Here is a 26056-nt window from a genome sequence, read left to right as displayed (position 1 = left end):
TGTTAGCTTAGCATATTGATCATTTAGTTTATTGCTATTGCTTTCTTAATGGCAAATACATATTCCTCCGACTATGAGATTATGCAACTCCCGGATACTAGAGGAATACCTTGTGTGCTATTAAACGTCACAACGTAACTGGGTGATCATAAAGATGCTCTACAGGTATCTCCGAAGGTGTTTGTTGAGTTGGCATAGAACGAGATTAGGATTTGTCACTCCAAGTATAAGAGAGGTATCTCTGGGCCCTCTCGGTAATACACGTCATAAGAAGCCTTGCAAGCAAAGTGACTAATGAGGTAGTTGCAAGATGATGTATTACGGAACGAGTAAAGAGACCTGCCGGTAACGAGATTGAACTAGGTATGAAGATACCGACGATCGAATCTCGGGCAAGTAACATACCGATGGACAAAGGGAATAACGTATGTTGTCACAAAGGTTCGACCGATAAAGATCTTCATAGAATATGTAGGAGCCAATATGGGCATCCAGGTTCTGCTATTGGTTATTGACCGGAGAGGTGTCTCGGTCATGTCTACATAGTTCCCGAACCAGTAGGGTCCGCACGCTTAACGTTCGTTGACGATATAGTGTTATATGAGTTATATGATTTGGTGATTGAATGTTGTTCGGGGTCCCGGATGAGATCACGGACATGACGAGGAGTCTCGAAATGGTCGAGCGGTAAAGATTGATATATAGGACGATGGTATTCAGACACCGGAAGTGTTCCAGAGTGTACCGGATAGGCACCGGAGTACCGAGGGGGTACCGGACACCCCCGGGAGGGATAGTGGGCCTATTGGGCCACAAGAGGGGAGCACACCAACCCACATGGGTCTGGCGCACCCCCCATGACAGCCCCATAAGTGGGGGGAAAGGAAAGGGGGATTCGGCCTCCCCCTTCCTTCCCTCTTCCCCCTTTCTTTTTTGATAGAGGCGGGAGTGTCCCGATCTTTCGATGAGATGATAACTATCGATATGGTGGAGACGACTTTGACGATCCGACTACAAACATGCATGATATTGCGCCTTAGCAATCGCTAAACCAACTCCGAGAGGTTATTGACCACGCCGCAGCACAATCAACCTTACCACGAAGGTCTATTCCTGCAAGCAATCGAAGAACAGGCAAGAATATGATAATGCAATCTGAATATTGCGAATATAGATGAAGTATTGATAAAGGTGGGGATCCGTAAGCGGTCTTGGTCTGGTCGTTGGACACAAACGAAGTACACGAAGTTGCAATGGCTAACTTTTAACTAAACAAATCCCAAGGAAAAAGCTACTAGATGGATCTACTTATATAGGAGCAAGGGGTGGAGGCTAAGGAGGTGGGAGGACGTCCCAAGGCAGCCTAAAACCAACCCTAGGTCGTACAAGGCTCATGGGCCCAAGTGGAGGTGATGCAACACCTTTAGACTTGTTGTTTGACTCGGATTCTGCTGCAGCGTCAGATTTTTTCGTCCATATCTCAACGCTCCGGACGAATTTAAAGGTGAATCCAATTGGGTTGGAAAGAGGGCGAAATCTATTTTCCAACAAAAAAAGAATCACCCAATTCGGAGTCCGTATGAAAAAGTTATTGACGTTTTGAGTCAGGTATGTCTGTGCAGTCCGAATCTGAATCCAGAACGTGAGAAACTTGGACTCTATTTTCTCTTGGCCCAAAAGTGACGTGGGAGGACTTTTTGAACAGAACCTAAACTTCTCCTTTTGCCTTATCTTCATATGTGGATTGTACAAATGTCCCATACACCTGCAATTAGACAAAACACAAAAGTGTGTGAAGTATTTTTGTTCTGGATAACATAAATAGATTATTGAATAGTTTGCACTAGAAATCACCTGACAAATATGCATGTATGCAATATTTTTGGTCGTATCCAAGGTAGTCATGTCCTCATCATCCTCCCCTTCTTGAAAATAAAGCCGTCCTCAGCGTTGCTTAATCTGAAATGTGGCTAACAAAAGAGACAAGGTGTACATGTTGTATATGTATATGTCATCCATTTTTACTTCCTGTGGATTTTGCACATATGACACATGTATACATGAGTAACTTTCATAGTTAATAAAATATAAAGCCAAAATATTATCACAAGAAGTAGAAGGCATAAAAGTATTGCAACTCAGTTTGCACATATAAGTGAAGCTCTTATTGATATGAAAAGATTGACAATATTCATCATTAAACCATCCCAACATTGGTGAGTAAACCTTACTTGCATCAAATTTATATGCTACAACATGTTTAAATAAGAAAACATGCAATAAGTCATTTGACACAGAATCATCACCAAGATTAGAGGTCATATCAAAATGATTAAACATTGGTTCTTTTGCATCAACAGTTAATTCATTGGGTGCACTCAAAATTATTGGTATTTCAGTTGTTTGATCACATGACGCATTCATGACAGTAACATGATTCTCTAAAATAGGTGATGCGCCCAAATCAACAGGTAACTCAACACATGATGTATTCAAGTTAACTAGGCATGCATCATTCTCATGTGAAGTTATATCATCAATACCTTTACAGTTACCTTGTCGCAAAGATGTAGCTGATGTAGGTACGGATGATGGCAATGTACCATACTCTTGAGATGATGTAGCGCTCACAATCTGAGGTGTGGCTGCTCTAGTAGGTGCAATGGTGGAGGAACCAAGCGGTGGTGGTGAGCATGAACTAGAATAGTAGTTGTTGTAGTCACCCAATGCATCCTCCTGTAACTGTCTCTCAAAGGTAAGCACGAACATACATACAAGTAATGCAACGAGGAATATACTGAAATCGTGCCTGAATATCATGGTTCAAACCACCAAAAAATCTATTCATTGTATCATCCTCAGATTCTTCTATCTCACAATGATGCATATAAGATTTGAACTCTTGGTAGTAAGCATGAACAGTGTTGTTGCCTTGTTTAAATTGTTCATATTTGTGAAGCAATTCACGGCGATAGTAAGGAGGGAAAAATTGTGGTCTCATTACATCTTTCAAATCTTTCCAAGTTGTGGGTTGGTTATCAATGTTTTTCTTACAATGCACACTCCACCAAACAGAAGCAAAACCAGTAAATGCTCTAGTGGCAGCTCGTACTCGCTCAAGTTCAGTAAAGTCATGGTGACTAAAAACTTGTTCTACTTCAAGCTCCCAAGCTAGATAAATAGTAGGATTAAATCTACCCTCAAATGACGGTAAAGAGATAACCTGACCATGTGCTTATGTGTGTTGTCCCAACTCTCGTGATGGTGATGATGTGTCCGTCGTCCAAGAACTTCTATCTCCGGAACCTGTCATGATTAGTAGAAACAAGAAACAAAATTCGAGAATAATGTTCCTAGGAACTACTAGGATGTGGTTGTAAAGTGCTCACAGTAAAGCAAATATCAATATCTTACAAGTTCTTACCATGCGGCAGGTGGTGACAGGCAACCAACAGTGTCAAATAACTCCGAAGATTGTGTAAAGCGATTGCCAGGGGAACGTATGTATACACGGTGTAGAAATATGTGGAGCTGGGTTGGCTATATATGGTAGCAAAAGATTAGCAATAATCAATTCAAAGATGCAATGTTGAATAAATGCTCAACGACGGTACTATGCTGGTCCTAGGCTAGACCGGACTAGAGACGCGAGCCTAGAACACTAATGAGGTCACGGCGTAGCACAACTAGCATCAATGAAGGATACTAAGTAGCTCGGGACAGCAAGATATAAGTGAAGATCACAACGGCAGTAAAGATAATGATGAAAAACAACTGCCAAGAAGGATATACAACAACTCTCTCTCCAACTTTCCTCTTGAAAAGTTTGAGCCAATTTTCTGATAACTTTTTTTCAAAGAATGCTACTAACTCAAGCTTGCCAATGCAAAAAGAATCACTCAATTCCGAATTGATATGAGGAGTCAAAGAATTCTAAAACTGGCCTGAAAAACTAGAATAAGCTGTGTCCGCGAACTTCGGAGGGCAAAAAGACCTATTTAGAAGCCGATTTTGAGGTGTCAAATATTGAACAAGTCTCTGCAACTATTTAGATGCGGCTCGTCGCTAGCTTTCATTTAGGTACTCGCGGAGCCAAAACGGACTTCGTATGAGGAAGTTATGCCTGTTTTACTGAACAGTGCACAAAACAGATTCCAATCCGAATTCAACTGCGAGATTGAGTCTAGATAGATCTGAATTTTTTTTTCTTCTCTTTTTTTTTCCTCACACTTTTTTCTTTTTCTTTCTCTTTTTTTTTCTTTGACTTCTTTTTCTTTTTTCTCTTTTTTTTTCTCTGTCTTTTTTTCTCTCCCTCTTTCCAAGACAAACTAGATAAGATGCAGATTGGATCAAGCGAAGATGTGAACGACCTCAACTATGATTGTGACAATGAACTATGGGTAGCACGTGGTGGAAATTGATGGATGATGTGGTGGACAGCGGAAGGGATAACGATGCAGCGGCGACGTGACTAATGTGAACAGAACTCGAAACTCTAAACGAACTAGACCCTAAGACCAGCAACTCGACATGACGATGCAACCGATAATTCAATAATGCAAACAATAAATAGAAAATTGCAAAGGCTCAGACTGGCTTGGACAAAAGGATGAATAGATCTAACTTTTTTGTGGCTTTTTCTTGGACAATAGGTAAGAAAATAAATCTAATCTAGGGGAAACTGGAAATTCTCACCGAGCAACCTGAAAACTGATACCACTTGATAGAGGCGGGAGTGTCCCGATCTTTCAATGAGATGATAACTATCGATATGGTGGAGACGACTTTGACGATCCGACTACAAACGTGCACGACGTTGCGCCTTAGCAATCGCTAAACCAACTCTGAGAGGTTATTGACCACACCGCAGCACAATCAACCTGACCACGAAGGTCTATTCCTGCAAGCAATCAAAGAACAGGCAAGAATATGATAATGCAATCTGAATATTGCGAATATAGATGAAGTATTGATAAAGGTGGGGATCCGTAAGCGGTCTTGGTCTGGTCGTTGGACACAAACGAAGTATACGAAATTGCAATGGCTAACTTTTAACTAAACAAATCCCAAGGAAAAAGCTACTAGATGGATCTACTTATATAGGAGCAAGGGGTGGAGGCCAAGGAGGTGGGAGGACGTCCCAAGGCAGCCTAAAACCAACCCTAGGTCGTACAAGGCTCATGGGACCAAGTGGAGGTGATGCAACACCTTTGAACTTGTTGTTTGACTCGGATTCTGCTGCAGCGTCAGATTGTTTCGTCCATATCTCAATGCTCCGGACAAATTTAAAGGTGAATCCAATTGGGTTGGAAAGAGGACGAAATCTATTTTCCAACAAAAAAAGAATCACCCAATTCGGAGTCCATATGAAAAAGTTATTGGCGTTTTGAGTCAGGTATGTCTGTGCAGTCCGAATCTGAATCCAGAACGTGAGAGACTTGGACTCTATTTTCTCTTGGCCCAAAAGTGACGTGAGAGGACTTCTTGAACAGAACCTAAACTTCTCCTTTTACCTTATCTTCATATGTGGATTGTACAAATGTCCCATACACCTGCAATTAGACAAAACACAAAAGTGTGTGAAGTATTTTTGTTCTGGATAACATAAATAGATTATTGAATAGTTTGCACTAGAAATTACCTGACAACTATGCATGTATGCAATATTTTTGGTCGTATCCAAGGTAGTCATGTCCTCATCACTTTTCCCCTCCGATAAATATGGTAAGGGGGGCGCCACTTGGGAAGGGATCCCAAGTAGGATTTGGCCTACTTGGGCGCCCTCCTGGCTGCTCCCTCCTCCCCCCACCTATATATATGTGGGAGGGGGGCGCCTAGCACACCCAGAACAGTTGCTTAGCCGTGTGCGGCGCCCGCTCCACCGTTTACACACCGGTCATATTTTCGTAGTGCTTAGGCGAAGCCCTGCGGAGATAGCTTCACCATCACCGTCACCACGCCGTCGTGCTGCCGAAACTCATCCACTATCTCGTCGTCTTGTTGGATCAAGAAGGAAGAGGACGTCATCGAGCTGAACATGTGCTGAACGCGAAGGTGTCGTACGTTCGATACTGGATCGGTTGGAACGCGAAGAAGTTTGACTACATCAACCGCGTTGTCAAACACTTCCGCTTACGGTCTACGAGGATACATAGACACACTCTACCCTCTCGTTGCTATGCATCTCCTTGATAGATCCTGCGTGTAAATAGATTTTTTTTGTTTTCCATGCAACGTTTCCCAGCAGTGTCATCCAAGCCAGGTCTATGCATAGATGATATGCACGAGTAGAACACAAAGAGTTGTGGGCGGTGATAGTCATATTGCTTACCACCAATGTCTTCTTTTGATTCGGCGGTATTGTGGGATGAAGCGGCCTGGATCAACCTTGCATGTCCACGCACATGAGACCGGTTCCACCAACTGACATGCAACTAGTTTTGCATAAAAGGTGGCTGGCGGGTGTCTGTTTCTCCTACTTTAGTTGAATCGAATTTGACTACGGCCAGTCCTTGAAGAAGGTTTAAACAACAAACTTGATGAATCACCGTTGTATGAAGTGCACGCGCCATGTAATTGCTTTGCTTTATCACTATGCGTTAGCGGTAGTTGTAGAAGCAATAGTTGGCGTGACGACCTCGATGCAACGACGCTACGATGGAGATCAAGGTGTCGAGCCGGTGATGACGGAGATCATGACGATGCTTTGGAGATGGAGATCAAAAGCACAAGTTGATGATGGCCATATCATGTCACATATTTTGATTGCACGTGATGTTTATCCTTTATGCATCTTATTTTGCTTAGAACGGCGGTAGCATTATAAGATGATCCCTTCACTAAATTTCAAGATAAAAGTGTTCTCCCCGAGTATGCACCGTTGACAAAGTTCGTCGTTTCGAAGCACCACGTGATGATCGGGTGTGATAGACTCTATGTTCACGTACAACGGGTGTAAGACAGTTTTGCATAGGCAGAATACTTGAGTTAAACTTGACGAGCCTAGCATGTACAGACATGGTCTCGGAACACTGGAGACCGAAAGGTCGAACATGAGTCATATAGTAGATATGATCAACATAGAGATGTTCACCATTGATGACTACCCCATCTCACGTGATGATTGGACATGGGTTAGTTGATTTGGATCACGTATCACTTAGATGACTTGAGGGATGTTTATTTAAGTGGGAGTTCTTTAGTAATTTGATTAATTGAACTTAATTTATCATGAACTTAGTCGTATAGTTTTGCATACCTATGTTGTAGATCAATGGCCCGAGCTATCGTTCCCTTGAATTTTAATGCGTTCCTATAGAAAGCTAAGTTGAAAGGTGATGGTAGCAACTACACGGACTGGGTCCGTAACATGAGGATTATCCTCATTGCCGCACAGAAGAATTATGTCCTTGATGTACCGCTAGGTGAAAGGCCTACTGCAGGAGCTGAAGCTGATGTTATGAACGTCTGGCAAGCTCGATTTGATGACTACTCAGTGTGCCATGCTTTACGGCTTAGAATCGGGACTTCAAACACATTTTGAACGTCATGGAGCATATGAGATGTTCCAAGAGTTGAAGTTAATATTTGAAGCAAATGCCCGGGTTCAGTGTGCCATTCTTTACGGCTTAGAACCGGGACTTCAAAAACATTTTGAACGTCATGGAGCATATGAGATGTTCCAAGAGTTGAAGTTAATATTTCAAGCAAATGCCCGGGTTGAGAGATATGAAGTCTCAAACAAGTTCTATAGCTGCAAGATGGAGGAGAACAGTTATGTCAGTGAACACATACTCAAAATGTCTGGGTATCATAACCACTTAACTCAGTTGGGAGTTGAACTTCCAGTTGATAGTGTTATTGACAGAGTTCTTCAATCACTGCCACCAAGCTACAAAGGATTCATGTTGAACTATAATATGCAAGGGATGAATAAAACGATTCCTGAGCTCTTCGCAATGCTTAAGGCCGCGGAGGTAGAAATCAAGAAGGAGCATCAAGTGTTGATGGTTAACAAGACCACTAATTTCAAGAAGAAGGGCGAGGGAAAGAAAGGGAACTTCAAGAAGAATGGAAAGCAAGTTGCCACTCCCGGGAAGAAGCCCAGAGCTGGACCCAAGCCTGAAACTGAGTGCTTCTACTGCAAAGGGACTGATCACTCGAAGTGGAACTGCCCCAAATAATTGATGGATAAGAAGGATGGCAAAGTGAACAAAGGTATATTTGATATACATGTTATTGATGTGTACCTACTAATGCTCGTAGCAGCGCCTGGGTATTTGATACTGGTTCGGTTGCTCATTTTTGTAACTCGAAATAGGAGCTGCAGAATAAACAAAGATTGGCTAAGGACAAGGTGACGATGCGCGTCGGAAATGGTTCCAAGGTCGATGTGATCGCCGTCGGTACGCTACCTCTACATCTGCCTTCGAGATTAGTTTTAGACCTAAATAATTGTTATTTGGTGCCAGCGTTGAGCATGAACATTATAACTCGGATGCCGCTGTTGGGAAACGTTGCATGGAAACAAAAAAATTCTATGCACATGCAAGATCTATCAAGGAGATGCATAGCAACGAGATGGGAGAGTGTGTCTACGTACCCTCGTAGACCGTAAGCGGAAGCGTTTGACAACACGGTTGATGTAGTCGAACTTCTTCGTGTTCCAACCGATCCAATACCGAACGTACGACACCTCCGCGTTCAGCACACGTTCAGCTCGATGATGTCCTCTGCCTTCTCGATCTAGTAAGACAGCGAGGTAGTGGATCAGTTCCGGCAGCACGACGGCGTGGTGACGGTGATGGTGAAGCTATCTCCGCAGGGCTTCGCCTAAGCACTACAAAAATATGACCGGGGGTGTAAACGGTGGAGGGGGCGCCGCACATGGCTAAGCAATTGTTCTGGGTGTGCTTAGGCACCCCCTCCCACATATATATAGGTGGGGGAGGAGGGATCAGCCAGGAGGGCGCCCCAAGTAGGCCGAATCCTACTTGGGGTCCCTTCCCAAGTGACGCCCCCTTACCATATTTATGGGAGGGGAAAAGGAAAGGGGGAAGAGGGAAGAGGGAAGAGGGAAGGAAGGGGGAGGCCGAATCCCCCTTTCCTTTCCTCCACTTAGGCGGCCGCCAAGGGGGGTGCGCCAACCCCATGTGGGTTGGTGTGCTCCCCTCTTGTGGCCCAATAGGCCTACTATCCTCCCGGGGTGTCCGGTACCCCCTCCGGTACTCCGATGACTATCCGGTACACTCTGAAACACTTTCGGTGTCTGAATACCATCGTCCTATATATCAATCTTTACCTCTCGACCATTTCGAGACTCCTCGTCATGTCCATGATCTCATCCGGGACTCCAAACAACATTCAGTCACCAAATCATATAACTCATATAACACTATATCGTCAACGAACGTTAAGCGTGTGGACCCTACGGGTTCGAGAACTATGTAGACATGACCGAGACACCTCTCCGGTCAATAACCAATAGCGGAACCTGGATGCCTATATTGGATCCTACATGTTCTATGAAGATCTTTATTGGTCGAACCTTTATGACAACATACGTAATTCCCTTTGTCCATCGGTATGTTACTTGCCCAAGATTCGATCGTCGGTATCTTCATACCTAGTTCAATCTCGTTACCGGCAAGTCTATTTACTCGTTCTGTAATACATCATGTTGCAACTAACTCATTAGTAACTTTGCTTGCAAGGCTTCTTATGATGTGTATTACCGAGAGGGCCCAGAGATACCTCTCCGATACTTGGAGTGACAAATCCTAATCTCGATCTATGCCAACTCAACAAACACCTTCGGAGATACCTGTAGAGCATCTTTATGATCACCCAGTTATGTTGTGATGTTTAATAGCACACAAGGTATTCCTCCAGTATCCGGGAGTTGCATAATCTCATAGTCGAAGGAATGTGTATTTGACATTAAGAAAGCAATAGTAATAAACTGAACGATCAATATGCTAAGCTAACGGATGGGTCTTGTCCATCACATCATTCTCCTAATGATGTGATCCTGTTATCAAATGACAACACATGTCTATGGTTAGGAAACCTTAACCATCTTTGATCAACGAGCTAGTCTAGTAGAGGCTTACTAGGGACACGATATTTGTTTATGTATTCACACATGTATTTAAGTTTCTAATCAATACAATTCTAGCATGAATAATAAACCTTTATCAGGAACAAGGAAATATAAACTTACAACTTTATTATTGCCTCTAGGGCATACTTCCTTCAGCACGTGTCTGCGATGGAGCGGGGCGAGGAGGGGGCTGCAGACAGTGAGCAACAACAGCAGAGCAAGCAGGAGGGCGCGGTGCAGGGAGCGGCAGGGCGCGCAGAAGCAGGGGCAAACGGGGCATGGGTGGCTGCGGGCGACAACGTGTGTGGGCGATGGTGCCAAAGCGCACAAGCGAGCAACGAAGCAGCGGGGGCAGCAGCTGAGGGGCTCTAGGAGCATGACGACAGTAGCATAGGTTGAGGAGAGCTCGATGGCTGCGGGGGAAAACGACCATGGCGACGACGAGCTACGATCATGCTGGGGGAGCAAGCTAGAGCACGTGATTGACAGGGGCGAGAGAGGGGAATTGCTCAGGTGGTCACAGTGATTGCGATGAGTAGCTTAGTCGGCTCAGGGGAGGTGTGGTGATGACGAATCAACGACGGATCCCTTCAGTGACCGACGGTGAAGACGAAGACGACGACGACAATGCAGAGCTTTACAGTTCGAACCAATGATTGCAGACGACGGAGACGGGCGTGGCGGAGCTTCTAGACGTCTCCGCCTGGCTTGGGGAGCACGGCGGCCACAGGGTCGATGATGGTGCGGTGGCGGCTACTCTTGGGTTCGACTAGATCAAGGGGATCGAGCGAGGGGAAGGGATCTGGGGGGAGCTAGGGTTTGCGGGGGAGCGGGGCCAACTTGTAGGCGTCGAGGGGCCTTTGGATGACTGCCCTGTGGCCCATCTGCAGAGTGGACGCACGGTCGGTGCCCACCGCGTCGGGGATGAACAAGGGAAGAAGACAATGCTAGTGGGGGACTGGGGCGACTACTGTTGACATGAAGCCTACGTGAACAGGTACATTTTCTTTTACCTTTTTCTTTATTCTATTCTACTTTTATATTTCTTTACTGTCTCCTATTAAATTTAGCCACTAAATGATTTTTGTTTAATGTGAAAATTGGCACATAAATACTATGTAATATATTGAAGAGGCCCACAAAGTTTGAGGTCAAATTGAATTGTATAAATAATTATTTATTTTGAAAGACCATTTTATTTGTTGTTGGACCTCTTAGGTATTGAGTCAAATAATGTTGGTTTCAACATGACAATGGTCAGGAGAATTTTTAGAATAATGTGAACATTTTAATTTTTCAGTTTGAAGAAATAATAATTTGACTTTATTTTAACTTTTGAATTTGAACTGGGTTGGGACCAAAATGAAGTTTAGCAAATTAATTGTGATGACATGGCACCATTAGCATGGGTATACTGTAGCATGACATAAGGGGTGTTACACCCCGGAAATCCAGCTCGAAGGCACACCAGTGCCACGACTAGCTCTAGGCCGGACATCCGGCACCTGCGGATGCATAGTCGGGCCAGAGGCCCATGTATCCGCTCTCCTCCTCTCTTATTTCTCCCAAGAATATATATAGGGCTCCTCCTCCATCTAGCTAGGGTTAGCAAAGATTATGATGAACTAGAGGGATCTTTGCTCATCTATCCTTCTCCTTGGAGAATTAAGACCTCCTCTTGGAGAAGACCCCTCTAGTGGACATCAAGGCCTTCTAAAGGAGAAGATCACCCAAGTGTATATCAAGACCTCAACTCCTTCAAGGATTGGGATGAAGCAGTTCCTCTTTTGCCTTCTTATGTTGCATTTGGACCCTTGTATCCCCTCTTATGTATGTGGATTTATCACATGTGTGATTGGATCTTTGTCAATTGAGTGTTCTTGTTGCGTCCCTCTCTTGATTTTCTCCTTTCCCCCCTCGAAGTGTGAAAAGATCATGAACTAGGGTTCCACCCTACACCATATGGCTTCTATAGTGAGCTCCTTGGTTCGGAGCCTGGAGGACCAGCAAGTATCGGCCCAAGTTTGTGGGCTCTAATGGAACGGGTGTTGAGGGATGATAACAACATGCTCAGACGCCCGTTCACTCTTGAGTAGATATCTAGCAACCTTAAATACATGCACGCAAACACCGCTCCTGGGCCGGATAGGTTCCCGATCTCGTTCTACAATTTTTTTTGGCCAATTCCGGGCCCCCAATTTACTACCTTGGTCAACAGCTTCACCCGTGGGGAGGTCGGCGTAAAGAGACTGAACTATAGGGTCCTTGCCCTTCTGCCTAAGGTCACTGGGGCTAACAGTATTAGGCAATTCCTCCTGATCACCTTGATAAACGTTAGCTTCTGCCTCATTGCGAAGGGTTTCACAACCAGGCTGGCTCCGGTCGCAAATAAGGTCATTGACCAATCTCAAACAACCTTTATTAGTGCGCGTAGTATTTTGGATGGGATTGTGATCCTGCATGAAGTTTTACATGAGATTAGAGTGGCCAAGGAGGAGGTGTTCATCCTCAAGATTGACTTTGAGAAGGCTTACGACCGGGACCGGTGGGATTCTCTATAGGATGTGTTGCATAAAAAAGGCTTTGATCCACTTTGGGTGCTTTGGATGCAACAACTTGTTTGAGGGGGGCAAACCGCGGTGAACATAAACGGGGAAGTAGGCCCATTTTTTAAAAATATACGTGGGGTCAGGCAAGGAGACCCAATTTCTCATTTGTTATTCAACATCCTCACCGACGCCCTTGCCCGGATGCTTGATAAGGCCAAGGAGGCTGTCCACATCTCGGGAGTGGCCACCAGAGTGGTTAAGGGTGGCCTAACCCATCTCCAATATGTGGACGACACATTCATATTTATCAAAAACTGTGAGAGGGAAATTGTAAACTTGAAATTCCAATTAATGTGCTTCGAGGCCATGTCAGATCTAAAGATCAATTTCGACAAAAGTGAGATGTTTTTCATGGGAGGAGACCTAGAATCACAACTCCGGGCCGCACACATGATGAACTGTGAACTCGGATCCATCTGCATGAAATATTTGGGAATGCTGATATATTCCCGGGCCTAACTATGGTAGATTTCTAACCTATAGTAAACAAAGTTGCTGGTAGGGTGGAACAGTGGCAAGGAGAACTTCCAGCATTGGGCGGACATCTGGTCCTCATAAATGATTGCCTCATGAATATTCTCATTTTTTGTCATGGGCTTTATCTTCTTAGGGATGGGACATACGCGAAATTAGACAAAGCGAGGTCTAGATTATTTTGGGCGGAGGAGGGTGGGAGGCAAACATACCATATGGTTAAATGGGAGCATATTTGCTCCCTGAGGAAGATGGGGGCCTTGGAGTGATTACTTCCAAAATTTTGAATTGGTACCTAGTGACCAAGTGGGCTTGGAAGATATCGGCGGGCCAAGGGGGGTTATGGCTCTCCATATTTAAACAAAAATATCTCTCGGACCGGGGAACGGAATTCCGCCCAAATGTGAAACTTTCTCAGTTTGCCAAGGACGTAAAGAAGGTTCATCATCTTCTTAGGTTGGGTACACGATTTGATATCCGCAATGGCAAGGCAACTTCCTTCTGGCTTGATACTTAGTGTGGGGAGCATCCCCTTAGCGAGATATTCCCAGCTCTGTTTGCTATTTCCGATCGCCCCCATGCGCAGGTGGCGGATATGTGGGTAAACGAGAGGTGGGAACCCAGATTCCACCGATCACTTGGGCCGATCGAGATCACGGAATGCGATAGTTTACGTGATTAGCTCCAAGGGGTGCAACTCTCGTTGGGCCGAGATGAGGTATCTTGGAAGCTTGAAGCATCCAGATGTTTCTCTACCGGATCTTTATATAAAGAGATCTTCAAATATTCCACCCCATGTGACCTCAGTGGTATTTGGAAGTCTCGAATGCCGACAAAGATTAAGATCTTTTTGTGGCAAGTGGCTTGCAATCGTATAACTAGTGGGGATCAAATGCGAAAGAGGCATGGCCTGAGAGATGGTCTGTGCATTGGTGCGGTGAAGGAGAGGATCGAGACCACCTGCTATTTAGGTCTATTGTAGCGCATTTCATGTGGAGCGCTCTCCGTGAGACCGTTGGGTGCTCATGGAATCCGAGTGGGTTATCGGACTTGCATAGGTTAATTCTGGGCACGTCGGCTGTGATCGGCGGTTTGCGTGGCTTGGATGGGGCTCTTGCATGGGCCTTGTGGACGTCCAGAAACAAAGCCTTGATTGAGGGAACATTCTGCCGACAACCGGCTAACCTTCTTTATAGAATGGTATCTTTCTTGCAGCTATGGAAGCTCCTGCCGAAACCAAAGGATAGAAGAAGTATGGAGAGGCTTGTACTAAGGGTGCGGGCAAAGTTCACCGAGTTACGACGCGCAGGATAGGGGACATCACCGGCTGGGAGCCGCCTCGACTTCCTGCGCTCGTGTGTTTGGGCGATCCTGACCATGGTTAGATCCATGACCGGCTTTGCGTCGTCGTTATCAACCTTTGGCTTGTATCCGTACCTTTATCTTTCGTAGACTCCTACTACTTTGGCTTCGGTTTTCGGGACTTACAATATGAATTTGTAAGGGCCTCATTCTTAAGGCCGGGCAAGGGCCTCCTCTCTCAGAAAACTATGAGACGTGCATAATGACTTTGTAAATTTCAAGATGTTGTGCCGTTCCTTAAGAAAAAGTTGTATGGTGACTTTATAAATCTTAAGATGTTGTGCCATTTCTAAGAAAAATGGTGCCGTCTCAAGGTTTGCACATCATATGCATTTTTTATTTAGAAAAAGTCCTCATACGACGAACCGAAGCCACCACCGCTAAGGCGATGCGTCAGCCGATCCTCATCACAAAATAATACAGAGAGAAAAATGCCCCGAGAAAACACAAGTAATTAACGGGAGGAGAGGGAGCGAGATAAGAGTCGTCGCAGCGGAAGGAGAGAGAAACAAAGGTGGTAGATGTGAGCCACCCTCTTTGTATCCCTCGCCAACTTCTCCTACCAACTTCTTTTCCTCTCCCCTCGTCTCGCGGCCGCTGCCGCCTTGCCTTGGGCCGCCTTTTCCTACTGCCGCCGCCGGCCGGCCGAAGCCGCCGGTACGTACTCGCCGTTCTTGCCAGCCCCTGTTGAACGTCGCGCCGCATTGATTCTGGTCGCCGTTATGGTTATTGAATTACAGGTCCCGTATGTAGGATTGGCTGCCTTTCTTGTTTCCGTGAATTCCGCGCCTGTTCTTGGCCGTGGCGATGCTTGTTTGCTTGCTCCACAATCTTATCTTGTGCGTTCTTGCTGGTTGAGTTCTTCTGCGTTTGGATTGGAAGGTGGCGGTGGTTGGGGCCTGGTGGGGACAGACTTGTAGAAAATTCTTGCGTCCTTGAGGGGTTCTTTGGATTCCTCGATTGGGTTGTTGGGTGGTTGGGCGAGGCTTCTCGCGTCCTGTGTTTGCGATTTATTGATTTATGATGTTTTCGTTCGGTTCATGGCACTGGATGTAATCGGGAATCGTGGCATGAAGATTTGGTAGAATTTCATCAATTGATATTATGATAATTGTCACTAAAACATTGTTTCGATTGGCAAGTGTTGTCTGTTCTTGATTTGACGGTAGATTCTGTAACCGAACCTGTATTTGGAGTTACATTGCAGGCTTGTGATATGTGATGATTTTTTTAGACTTCACTATTAGGAAACTCTATAATTCTTGGAATGTCCGATGTGTAGCAGGATTCTGTAGGCCCTGGAGTCTAGTGTGTTTGGTCAGTTGTGGTAACTAGTATCAATGACTAGTACAACACCTTACGGAAATTCCAACGTGGATCACCAAATCTCTCCCAAATGTCCGACCGGATGGTCCGGACACTTTTGGTGTCCATCTAACGGGTGGTCACCAAATTTGTCAGGACCTGTCCGGACGTCTGAAATCCTGCAAAACGGCACCAAACCGGGGGAGGTTTTGGCGAGTCCAGACGTCTGCAACGTCGGATTTTGACGCCCGGGCCCCAGCTAAACCCCCCCTCTCTCTCCGCAGAACCACCCGCACATTCAGAGCGGACATGATCGGCCGGCTGCCCGCATTCACGCTGGCTGACCGGCCATCTGCCTACCTGGCATTCATAGGGATGAGCCCGAGAAGCCTACTTGGGCGCTCCGCATTCAACCCGGCACTCTGCCTGCCTCGGCTATTTAAGCCAGCCGCCCACGGCCCAAAACCCTACCCCTTTGAGCCCTTCTCCCACCGTCCAACCACCCATCCGTCGTCGCCATGGCCTGGTCCTTTGCTATGTGGTACATGAGCCTCAAGGCGGCCCGCTGTGCCCAAATCACGGCGGAGGCCCAACGCCAATTCCACATCAATTGATATTATTCATGTTCGATGTTTGTCCTCCCAGGTCTGCATCTTGTTATACTTGTAATGGTTTCAGAATGCACAAATGGAAGTTCTATGTCTTGTAACAGTGAATACTTGATTGGAATTTTGACGGGTGGTGTTCCTGTGCTAAGGAATTGAAGATAACTTATGAGTTTCTTATTATGCTTACTATGGCCATACGGTATGATTAGGTTCCGTTCAATGTGTTAGTAGCTTATGATACTAAGAAATGAGTGAGGTGTTCTGCATACATTTGTTTGAGGCAACTAAACAATCTATTAAGATGGTAGAGTGCTTACCAGATGCATGATGGAATTGCACCGAGTGCTATTTGATTGAACATATTTAGCACATATAATTTAGCTACTTTATTGTGGGCCTGATGACTATCTTTCTAAGCAGAGTCACTTGGTTTTTTCTCTAAGTTTCAACCTTGTTATTTGTGAAGGGCCTGAATTTTGCTCAGTGTTGTTTATCCTACCTTGTTTTTTCTCTAGTATTGAATCTTTCATGTGATCCCTGTCCCTGGCACACAATTTAAGTGGGTGATAATTGTTAGAAGTGTGGTTTATGGTTAGCAACATACACCTTTTTACCGTGTTAGAAGTCTATGGAAGTGTTGAACAAATAGTCGAGGATTATTGTATTGCTTCTTCGAACATGGGTGATATTATTGTTTATGAGCAGTAGTCATGGCCATTAAGAACAGTGTTACACAGCACTGGTATTGTTTAGTATACAGTTGAGCATATTAGTAATGGATAGCATAATCAGAACTTCAGAAGCCCTTGAGTACTTGCACTCCATTTGTTGCTTTCTCAAAGTCTCCGCTTCTAACTCCATACTGTTTGCTTAACCAATTCTTTATTAATTACTTTGATTTGTTTAGTATATTCTCATATTTGGGACCCTATTGCAGGTGGCAGTTCAAGTATGGTTAGCTTGAGGAGACGTCGACTATTGGGTCTTTGTTCTGGTAAGACAAACTCATTACACCGTGAAACATCTTGCTGATATGTTGTAAAGAATCGTTTAGATTCTGTTGTAAAGAATTGTTAAGAGAATCTATGTTGTGAAAATGTGTAAATATTTTTAGTTTTATGTATAATATGCTGTCAAAACATGGCTTTTCATCATACTGATCAGTTCCATTCCTGTATTCAATTGAACCTTCTAGTATATCCTATGTGGTAAATTGTTCCAGATAAAAGAAAATAAATTGTACATAAAGAGCTATAGCTAGCTCTAATCTGTTCTTGTTCTATATATAACGAACTTTTGTGAAACTTGCATTCAAAGAATGTAGTAGGGTGCTCCATGGCCCACATATAAGTATGTTTGGTACTTCTGTAAACACTGAAGCGGGAGGTGTGAGTAGTTATGGGATGATAGAATGTATGGAGAGCATGTGTTGTCAAGCGGGATATCCAATTGTGAATTAATTGCTGCCGGTACAAGCACGGCAGTTAAAACCAATTTTGGCAGGAACTGCTGGTACCGACCTGCTGGGACCATAATTGGACGCGACATGACACAATATTTCTGTTCCAAGGTTTGCAATGGTGGGAATGGTAATAGATTAACCATTTCTTGATAATGGGTATGCTTATTGTATACTCATGAAACTGAGTGTAAATTGACAAAATGACAAGGCAAAGCTTCCATTCTTGTCATAATTCTTTGATGATGTATATAACTGTTTTTTTGGGGGTTGTTTAGAGACCAAATTTCACCACTTCACCATCTGTGTGTGAAGGTAGCAGCTTGTTTGTTTATAAGCCAAAACTCTGCCTTGCACCATGTAAATTTGTACGAATTAGACATGATGCTTTGGTTTAATTGTAGATGTCCATTCTGTCAGGTGGGGCTCACCTTGAATCCCCTTGACAGCGTGTTTGGCAATATTTGGGAAGGGAAATGGGAGTTTAGAGGAGGGAGTTGTGCTGAGATTAGACATGGGATGAGTTATTTTATCCCCAATCCTCCGTTGGTGTGTGATAGGAATTATGTGTGAGAATATGAGAAGAAATTGTACTCCCTTGTTTGGTTCGTGGGAATTGACATGGGACTAGACAAGGGAAGTTAGGATAAAGGGTTAAGATTGACTCATTAAAACAATTCCCATCCAACTCCCACCCCTCCCCTGTTAATAAAATGGTGGGAGTTGGAGTCTCAAGTCCCATGCCTATTCCCTTGTGAATTCCCAATAGCTCCAACCAAACAATAGATTTGAAGTCTCGTACCCCTTCAATTCTCATTCCCTAACTCTAATTACCCCCAACCAAACACGCTGTGAATGATTTAGCAATGGTTAGAGGCCAGTCAGGATGATATTTGAGGCATATTATAGCTGGCTTACTCGTTGCAATTTGTGGCGTACCCGAGCTGGCTAAGTTGTCCAAGCCAGGAGGTGACTTTTCACAAGGGTATCTCTGATGTACCTTGTTAGGTCACAAGGAAGCAGCTTATCCATCCCGGCTTGACTAGGCTACTTGGCTGTCGACACAGCACTTCGACTCAACTCCTGCTGTAGTCGATCGACCTCTCGACTTTCCTTTGACTATTCTTGACTAGTCAAGGGCTTTTAGTTGAGTGACTGGTCAAAAGGCCCACTTATTAGGTTTGTCTAGGAGCATAAGGCTTTACTCCGTGGAGTATGCGCTCTAAACATAGCTCTTTGTACAGCAGGCTGCACAACGGGCCACTTCTAGCAGGCCGCGGCTGATGGCGGTCATTGTTGCAGTTGTTTCAGCTCTGCTCCTCCTCTATCTCTACTCCTCCGCCTGCTCTGCTCCTCCCCCAACTAAAGCACTCTGCCCCTTCAATATTTACGTATCGTACTAGTATTTGTGCTATCTACTTCCTCGACTACTTGAACACTAAATGTGACTAGTCACGACTAGTTTATGAGTTGGTAAGTGGGGTCTTGTCTTGACTCATTGACTCACCATGTTGGCTTTGAAGGTTACATCAGACACGCCTAGGGCAAAAACCTACCTACCGCACTGGATAAATCTGCATCAAATGCAGCTTCCTGCATGCCAACATGCCATTGCCACCTCCCTGCATAGCCAAGTGCTATCAAACCGGGTGCAGGGTGGTCAATTTGTCTAATTTATATTGTAGGGAGTGGAAATTTCATTTCCAAATGTGCAGGCTGCCAATTTGCAGAAACAGATGGTGAAAAGTAGAAGTGACTCATGTTGAATAAATCATACGAGAGCACTATTTATAGAGCGGGACATCTTTTTTTTTTCCTTGGCCATGTAGGGCCATCTTTTTTTCCAGGATTACATCATTCATTTTGAGAAAGTGGTATCAATTGTTCTGGCACTCCCTGTAACCTGTTATCATTTTACATTCCCAAGCAACAGACTTAGAAAAAATTGGCAATAACATACGTGTACACATTTCATATTCATATATGTATGTGCAAATAGTCAGGAAACATTTGTGGAGTAGAACCCAATTTGCGCATTAATACTGAGAAGTACATGGAAATAAACCTTTGTGAGTACAGCTCTGCTATGTAGGTTACTGGTGGAATCTGCAGGACTTATAGGTTAACTATTGGTTTGACGAATAATGAAAATAGCTTCCCAAGACTGTTGGATTTTTTCCCAGGCCACCATTATATTGTTGTTATCATTTTTCTTCCCATTATTGGAACCCAAATAAGGTAGGATCATTTACATAAAATAATAATTGTACGGGTCAATGAACTCAGTATGTATTTGGGATCTTTTGAACAGTTCATCACTTTAGATTTTGTTGCAGGCAAAGATTCATTGCCAGTTGATCTTCCTAAGCCTGTTGAGAATGAAAAACATGGGGAAGTTGAACATGCAAATGTCAATCCGCTCAGTGTGCACCCACTGCCCTTGGTAAGTCTATTTTTTTAATGCTATTGAAAGCTTGTTTACAATGGCAAGGATTGCCTTGCTTCATGAAGAAACCTTTTGCCGCAGACCAGGACTTCTGACGTACTTCCAGAATCCTCAAATGGTTCCGACTCTCTGAAGGAAGAGAAAAACCAATACTATCCAGGTTTGTACTTTTTCTTACATAGTATTCTCGGTATTTCTTGTAACCGTATACAGTGCATAATATTTGTGGTCACTTTATATGGAGGTGATGTGTTCTAGAGTTACATATAAAGTTTCCAAGCAAATTAGGATTCGTTAACAGAATATGTATCAGTTTTCATGCACTATATTTTCGCAAAACTATTGTTAAGTTGATGACAGAGTTGTGATCTCATTGCCAAAAAGGCATTCTACAGTCTAAGTTCGATTAGATTTGGCTCCAGTATAAACTACTCCCTCCGTCCCATAATATCAGATGTTATTACAACCGATATGTGAGTATATCGGTTGTAATAATAACATCTGATATTATGGGACGGAGGGAGTACAAAGCAAGTCATGTTTGACTTTCTTCGTCTCTTAATGGTTGAACCACCAAGCAGTTTTCATACAATTAGATAACATTTTGTATTAGCGTGATTTATCTTACCTCCATCCTCGTCAAAGATTGCATGATATGCGTGTTGAACATAAAAAATGACTAGCTAATCAGCACATTTTGTTTCGGCTTTTCTTACCATTTTAGGTAAGGAGATTAAGCGCAGAAAGCGACATAGAAGAAAGCAGTATGTGGACCAAGAGCCATGCATAATGAGAGGGGTCTATTTCAAAAATATGAAATGGCAAGCTGCTATAAAAGTTGACAAGAAACAAATTCACTTGGGTACTGTTGGAACACAGGATGAGGCAGCCCGGCTATATGATAGGTATTATCTGGACTAAGCTTTACTGTTATAGGTAGAACTCGGGGATGACATCAACCCTCCCGATCTCAGATCGTAGGGGTTCTCGATGAGAGGCCGGCCCCAAAGCTACGGATTGATACGAATAAGGAGACTGGGACGTAGGTTTACTTTGAGTTTAATTCGTTCCTTGATATTCAGAATGACCATTCCTGGCACTTTACAAGAGTCCCTAAGTGTGGGCTAAGCCAAATACAAGTCTAAACTAATATCATCTAACTGAAAGGAATTATCTGGATTGAGCTTTCTTGTGAGCTTTGATCATAATATCTCCCCTCCTGTTTTCAAATAGCTTGTCCTCAAACTGGATTGATAGATGGTTGTCACAGTAGGAGAGGCCTTCCACAGAAGCAACAACAGCTGAAAGGCCTAGTCTTTCTTGCCAACATGTTCATCATCATAACCGGGAACAATATAGATAGCCAGGAGCTGCTTGCAATGATGACCAGCACATAACTTCTCATCACAGATGAAACAAAGAGCTGGACTTCGTCGCATGTTCATCTTTGTACGAGTCAGCTGTTTGAATGGCTTGGATCCTATGGATGCTGTTGTGCTGAGCTCTCTGCTGGTGAGGCTGGTGCCATTGTTGTCATTCCATAACGCATGGGATGCCCTAGGACAGAAGCTACAGCTTGGTGCTCCCCTTACAATAACAAATCCAATTTCAAAGGGACTTCCTCCCCGGGTTGAGAAAACTTTTCTTCTTCCAATTCTTCTTTTCTTCATTCAACCCAGTTAAAAAAAGATACCTCAAAATATTTTAATTGGTATGCGCAAGAAATAGGCCAATTTGGCAGCTTTTTGTTCAATTTCTCTTGGATTAAAAAACTTATCATCAGTACGAGTCAAGGGAATGATCCCCTAGCTCTGGATTTCCATACTTATCAAAAGCTCAATTTTGTACTGGATCGGGGCATCCTATTAGTAAACCCATTTGGACAGATTTATCAGATTGGGATATTCTTAATGGATTTGGTAGAATATGTAGAAATCTTTTTCATTTAAAAACGGACTTCGTATCGACTAAAGTATATACTTCGACGTTCATGGGCTAGAACTTTAGCTCGTAAACAGGCCCATGTCCTTATCAAGTGTTGCCGGTTTGGAGAGGCTCTACCTGAGTCTTGAGTGGATCAGGAGCGGGGTAAACATGTTATACCCTCCAGTAGGCCAGGACGAAGCCGCGGTAGCGGCGACAACAGCGGTCTCCTCAGCGGCCTTCTTGTCAGCAGCGGCCTTCTCGGCAGCGAGTCTCTTGGCTTCGGTGGACATGGTGATGATGAAGGCGACGCGGATGTAGACGATGTAGTGGACGTATATGAACGGCAGCGAGAGTCGTGTAGGAGACGCTCCACTAAAACCTAATCGCCCCTCTCCCATACAGGATCTCGAGAGGCGGGGTTTCGGAGGCCTGCTCTCACGTCAACCGTGTACGTGGTGGACGGGATGGGATCACCGGCGGCAGCAGCAGCAAAAGGAACGACAGTGGACGGTGGGCGTGGAGGCAGAGCAGATGCGATCTGTTCTTCTGGTGGCGGCTAGGGTTGCCGACGCCTCCACTGTCGGGTAGGAGGACGTGGGCTGGACCCACAGAGTCGGTGACAGCCCACGATCCGACTTCTCGGATTCGTGGCGCGTCTGTTACGGACTCTCCTTTTCTGACCGGCAAAAATTAAGCGCATTGGTGTGAGGTTGGCTTGGCTCATTCCCGCAATCCGCGCGCGTCGCGGCGAGGCTGACGGCGGAGGAGGAGCACGTGGGGACGGGAAAGACGTTGCATATTTGTTAATGAAGGGCATCCTCCTGGAGCGTGGGGACGGGAAAGACGTTGCCAGCTGGGATCGTGTGTGTGAACAGAAAGGCTCAGCTTGGGCCTGATCTGGGAGGGGTGCTGCTGCCGGTTGACAAGAGCGGCCCGATCTGAGGGCGATGCTGACCAGCGGGAGCTTCCATCTGTGATTAAAGGAATTGGTCAAGAGTAGAGAGTAGAGATTGTCTGGCAGAGACAAAAAAAAATCGATTGAGATAGAGAGAGAACTCGATCGGTAGAGAGGACAAGTCGCAGCGTCTGGAGGAGACCTAAACCTAGGCTCTAATACATCTTATGGATGCAACTTAATTCATTGCTTCATTTTCAGAATAACCATCCCTAACATTATATAGTCACGATTTACAAGAGTCCCTAACTTGTAGGCTAAGTCAAATACAAATATAAACTAATCTTATCTACTAAAAGAAAATAACAGATTGATCTTTCCTATCTAGCTTTCCTGCGCCTGGGCCATTACGGTTGTGTACATATGCATGGTTATGTTATTTCCATCACCAACTTATGCATGATTCTGACACTCCCCATCTTTCTTCTAGAATGCATCAGCTTGATCACCATTCTGCTGTTTCTTATCATATTAGACTTTTGACATTTTTCATGAGCAGGACAGTCATTATTCCTGCACAGTATTTTTTATGTTTTATTACCTCCGTCCCAAATTAGTGTTAGACATGTCCGTATCTAGACAAATCTAAGACAAGTAATTTGGGACGGAGGGAATATATTACAGTCTGGTGCCCATAGCTTGAACGTCAGTGCCCTGGGTGGTATCCAAAGCAATGAGCTAGTCTAGTTTAATACTTCTGGCATAGTCTATACTACATAATTCAAAAGGTTAACAATATATTTTAGGATTACCATTTACAAAACAATATACTTGCAAATAATATGTATAGTTGTGTAATGATTAAAGAAAGTTATTCGTATATATAATGGTTAGACAGTACTAATATGGTAGAAGATCACTGCCCAATGGCCAAGGCAAAGTCCGCTTCATGTTCATTTGGCAATATGCACTATAAGTTCTACAGAAAAGCAAGCTGTTTCTCAGAACTTGTGGAAGGGCGTATGCATAATTCTGCAATGCTTAATTCTTTTGACAACAAGAAGCCAATGACTAATCATGCTAGTAAAATTCCCTAAATATTTTGGTCCTTGGGCTTAAGTTGCAAGTATTAGTCTCTACTATTACAGTGTTCTGTAGAAACCTAATGGCAGCTTTGTCTCCCTAGATACTTTCATACTGTTGGTTCTTTATTTTGGTCAAGTGATATGGATGTGTGGCATGCTTTTGTCATGATTCCGCACCATTTTCTTTTCTAAGGGGATATTCAATACCTTGACAAGTCAAGCTTTTTCTCTACGTGCAGGGCTGCTTTTATGTGTGGAAGAGAGCCCAATTTTGAACTTTCTGAGGAAGAGAAAAACGAACTGGTTAAGTACACATGGGACGATTTCCTGGCAATAACACGCAACACCATAACCAGCAAAAGTGAGACATGTCATGAAGTATTTTGTTAATCATCACTTGGCAAAAATGACTGCAATAGCATAGCATAATTTGTCTTTGTTTCCTTGTCTCCAGAACAAAGAAAGGTTGGGTCGCTAAGGCATAATAAGGCAGACTTGTTCATAGGAGATACTGAGATGGTCAATGGTGGCGGGTCTTCGAACTCAGATGATGGAGATGTTGACACATCGGTATCCTAGATCGCCGCCAGGACATGGACACCCAAATGGAGTCCGCCCCACAGATTCATTCCGATATAATTTACCTCTAGTTTTCTCCCCCTCAGTATCTAAATTCATGTGCATAAGGCCCTGGTGGTCTGATAAAAGGTTAGATAACCATGACATCTCAGATTAAATTGGAGATGGTCAATTATAGGAACAAATTAAATTGGAGATGGTCAATTATAGGAATGAATTTAGCTGAGCAATCATTTGAAATGATTTCAGAACTGTGCACATCTGTTTATAGGTTTACATTAAATTTACTCTGACATGTAACTAGTTCCCGACACCTTTTATTTCATCGAGCCGTTGATGCATCGGTTTGATTTGGGCATTGGTAGAACTTTAGCATTGGAGATGTTTTCTCTCATGCATTGAAAATTATATTTCCAGAGTGAAATGCACCACCTGTGCATTTAACTAACAAGGGTGTCAAGTTAGTCCTAAGAGCATCTCAAACAGCACACTCATAATTTTTTGGCTATCCAAACCAATTATGGGTAGAAGAGATTGTTAAAGGAAGACCAGAGAGAGTCGACACAGAGATGTAAAAGTGAACAGTTAATCTTTATTGATGAGAGTGCTGCTATTAATACAATGCCAAGGGGCGCTTCCCAATAGGCGCCCATATATTGAGAAGGGCGCTTCTCAATAGGCGCCCATATAGGAGGATGCGGATGCACTCCACAAGAAATGGCAAGCAAAAAGTTAGGTCGATCGGATGGCTCTCCCGTGCTCTGGCGACAGCGATGGCGACCCGCCCCTGCCCGCGCTGGTGGTCGCCTCCGCCGCCTCCCCTTGCTCCGGTGACGCCCCGGTGACCGCGCCCCCTCCTGCCCCGCCGGCTCCAGGTGGTGCGCTCGGGCCTCTGCCCCCTTCGCCCGCCCTCGTCCCTGCTCCCCGCGTCCGCTGGGCGGACCTCGCTGACGAGGAGCCATTGCCCTCTCCGGCCGGCCGCCCCTCTCCCTAGTCCGCCGCTCCCCGTCGCTCTGCCCAGCCTAGCCGGGCCGGTGGCTCAGCACCCCGCGTGCGGGGTTCGGTCGCCGGCTCGCGGCCGCTGCGGATGCCGACGCCGCCCTCGAGCTCGTCTCGGGCGAGTGGGACGCAAGGTGCGACCTTGCGGGAGGGAGGGGTTCGTCGTCGGCGGTTGCGGTCTTGGGGGTTGTTGGCCGTTCCGACCGG

The 26056-nt window shown here is 44.6% G+C and overlaps 1 protein-coding gene across 1 annotated transcript; it reads left to right on the top strand.

Moving 5' to 3' along the window:
- The first annotated feature begins 14966 nt into the window (after positions 1 to 14966).
- Positions 14967 to 25202, top strand: LOC123144486 (ethylene-responsive transcription factor-like protein At4g13040). Its single transcript, XM_044563646.1, has 7 exons — positions 14967 to 15204; positions 17398 to 17454; positions 20256 to 20362; positions 20447 to 20525; positions 21090 to 21270; positions 24511 to 24632; positions 24726 to 25202. The coding sequence occupies exons 2-7, from the start codon at positions 17412 to 17414 to the stop codon at positions 24848 to 24850; spliced, it is 657 nt and encodes a 218-aa protein (XP_044419581.1). The 5' UTR covers positions 14967 to 15204; positions 17398 to 17411; the 3' UTR covers positions 24851 to 25202.
- The last annotated feature ends 854 nt before the right edge of the window (positions 25203 to 26056 follow it).

This window comes from Triticum aestivum, chromosome 6D (assembly GCF_018294505.1).
Source record: "Triticum aestivum cultivar Chinese Spring chromosome 6D, IWGSC CS RefSeq v2.1, whole genome shotgun sequence".
In the NCBI taxonomy this organism is placed as follows: Eukaryota; Viridiplantae; Streptophyta; class Magnoliopsida; order Poales; family Poaceae; genus Triticum; species Triticum aestivum.
The sequence above is the reverse complement of the archived record's forward strand: the minus strand, read 5'-3'. Positions and strand labels throughout refer to the sequence as shown.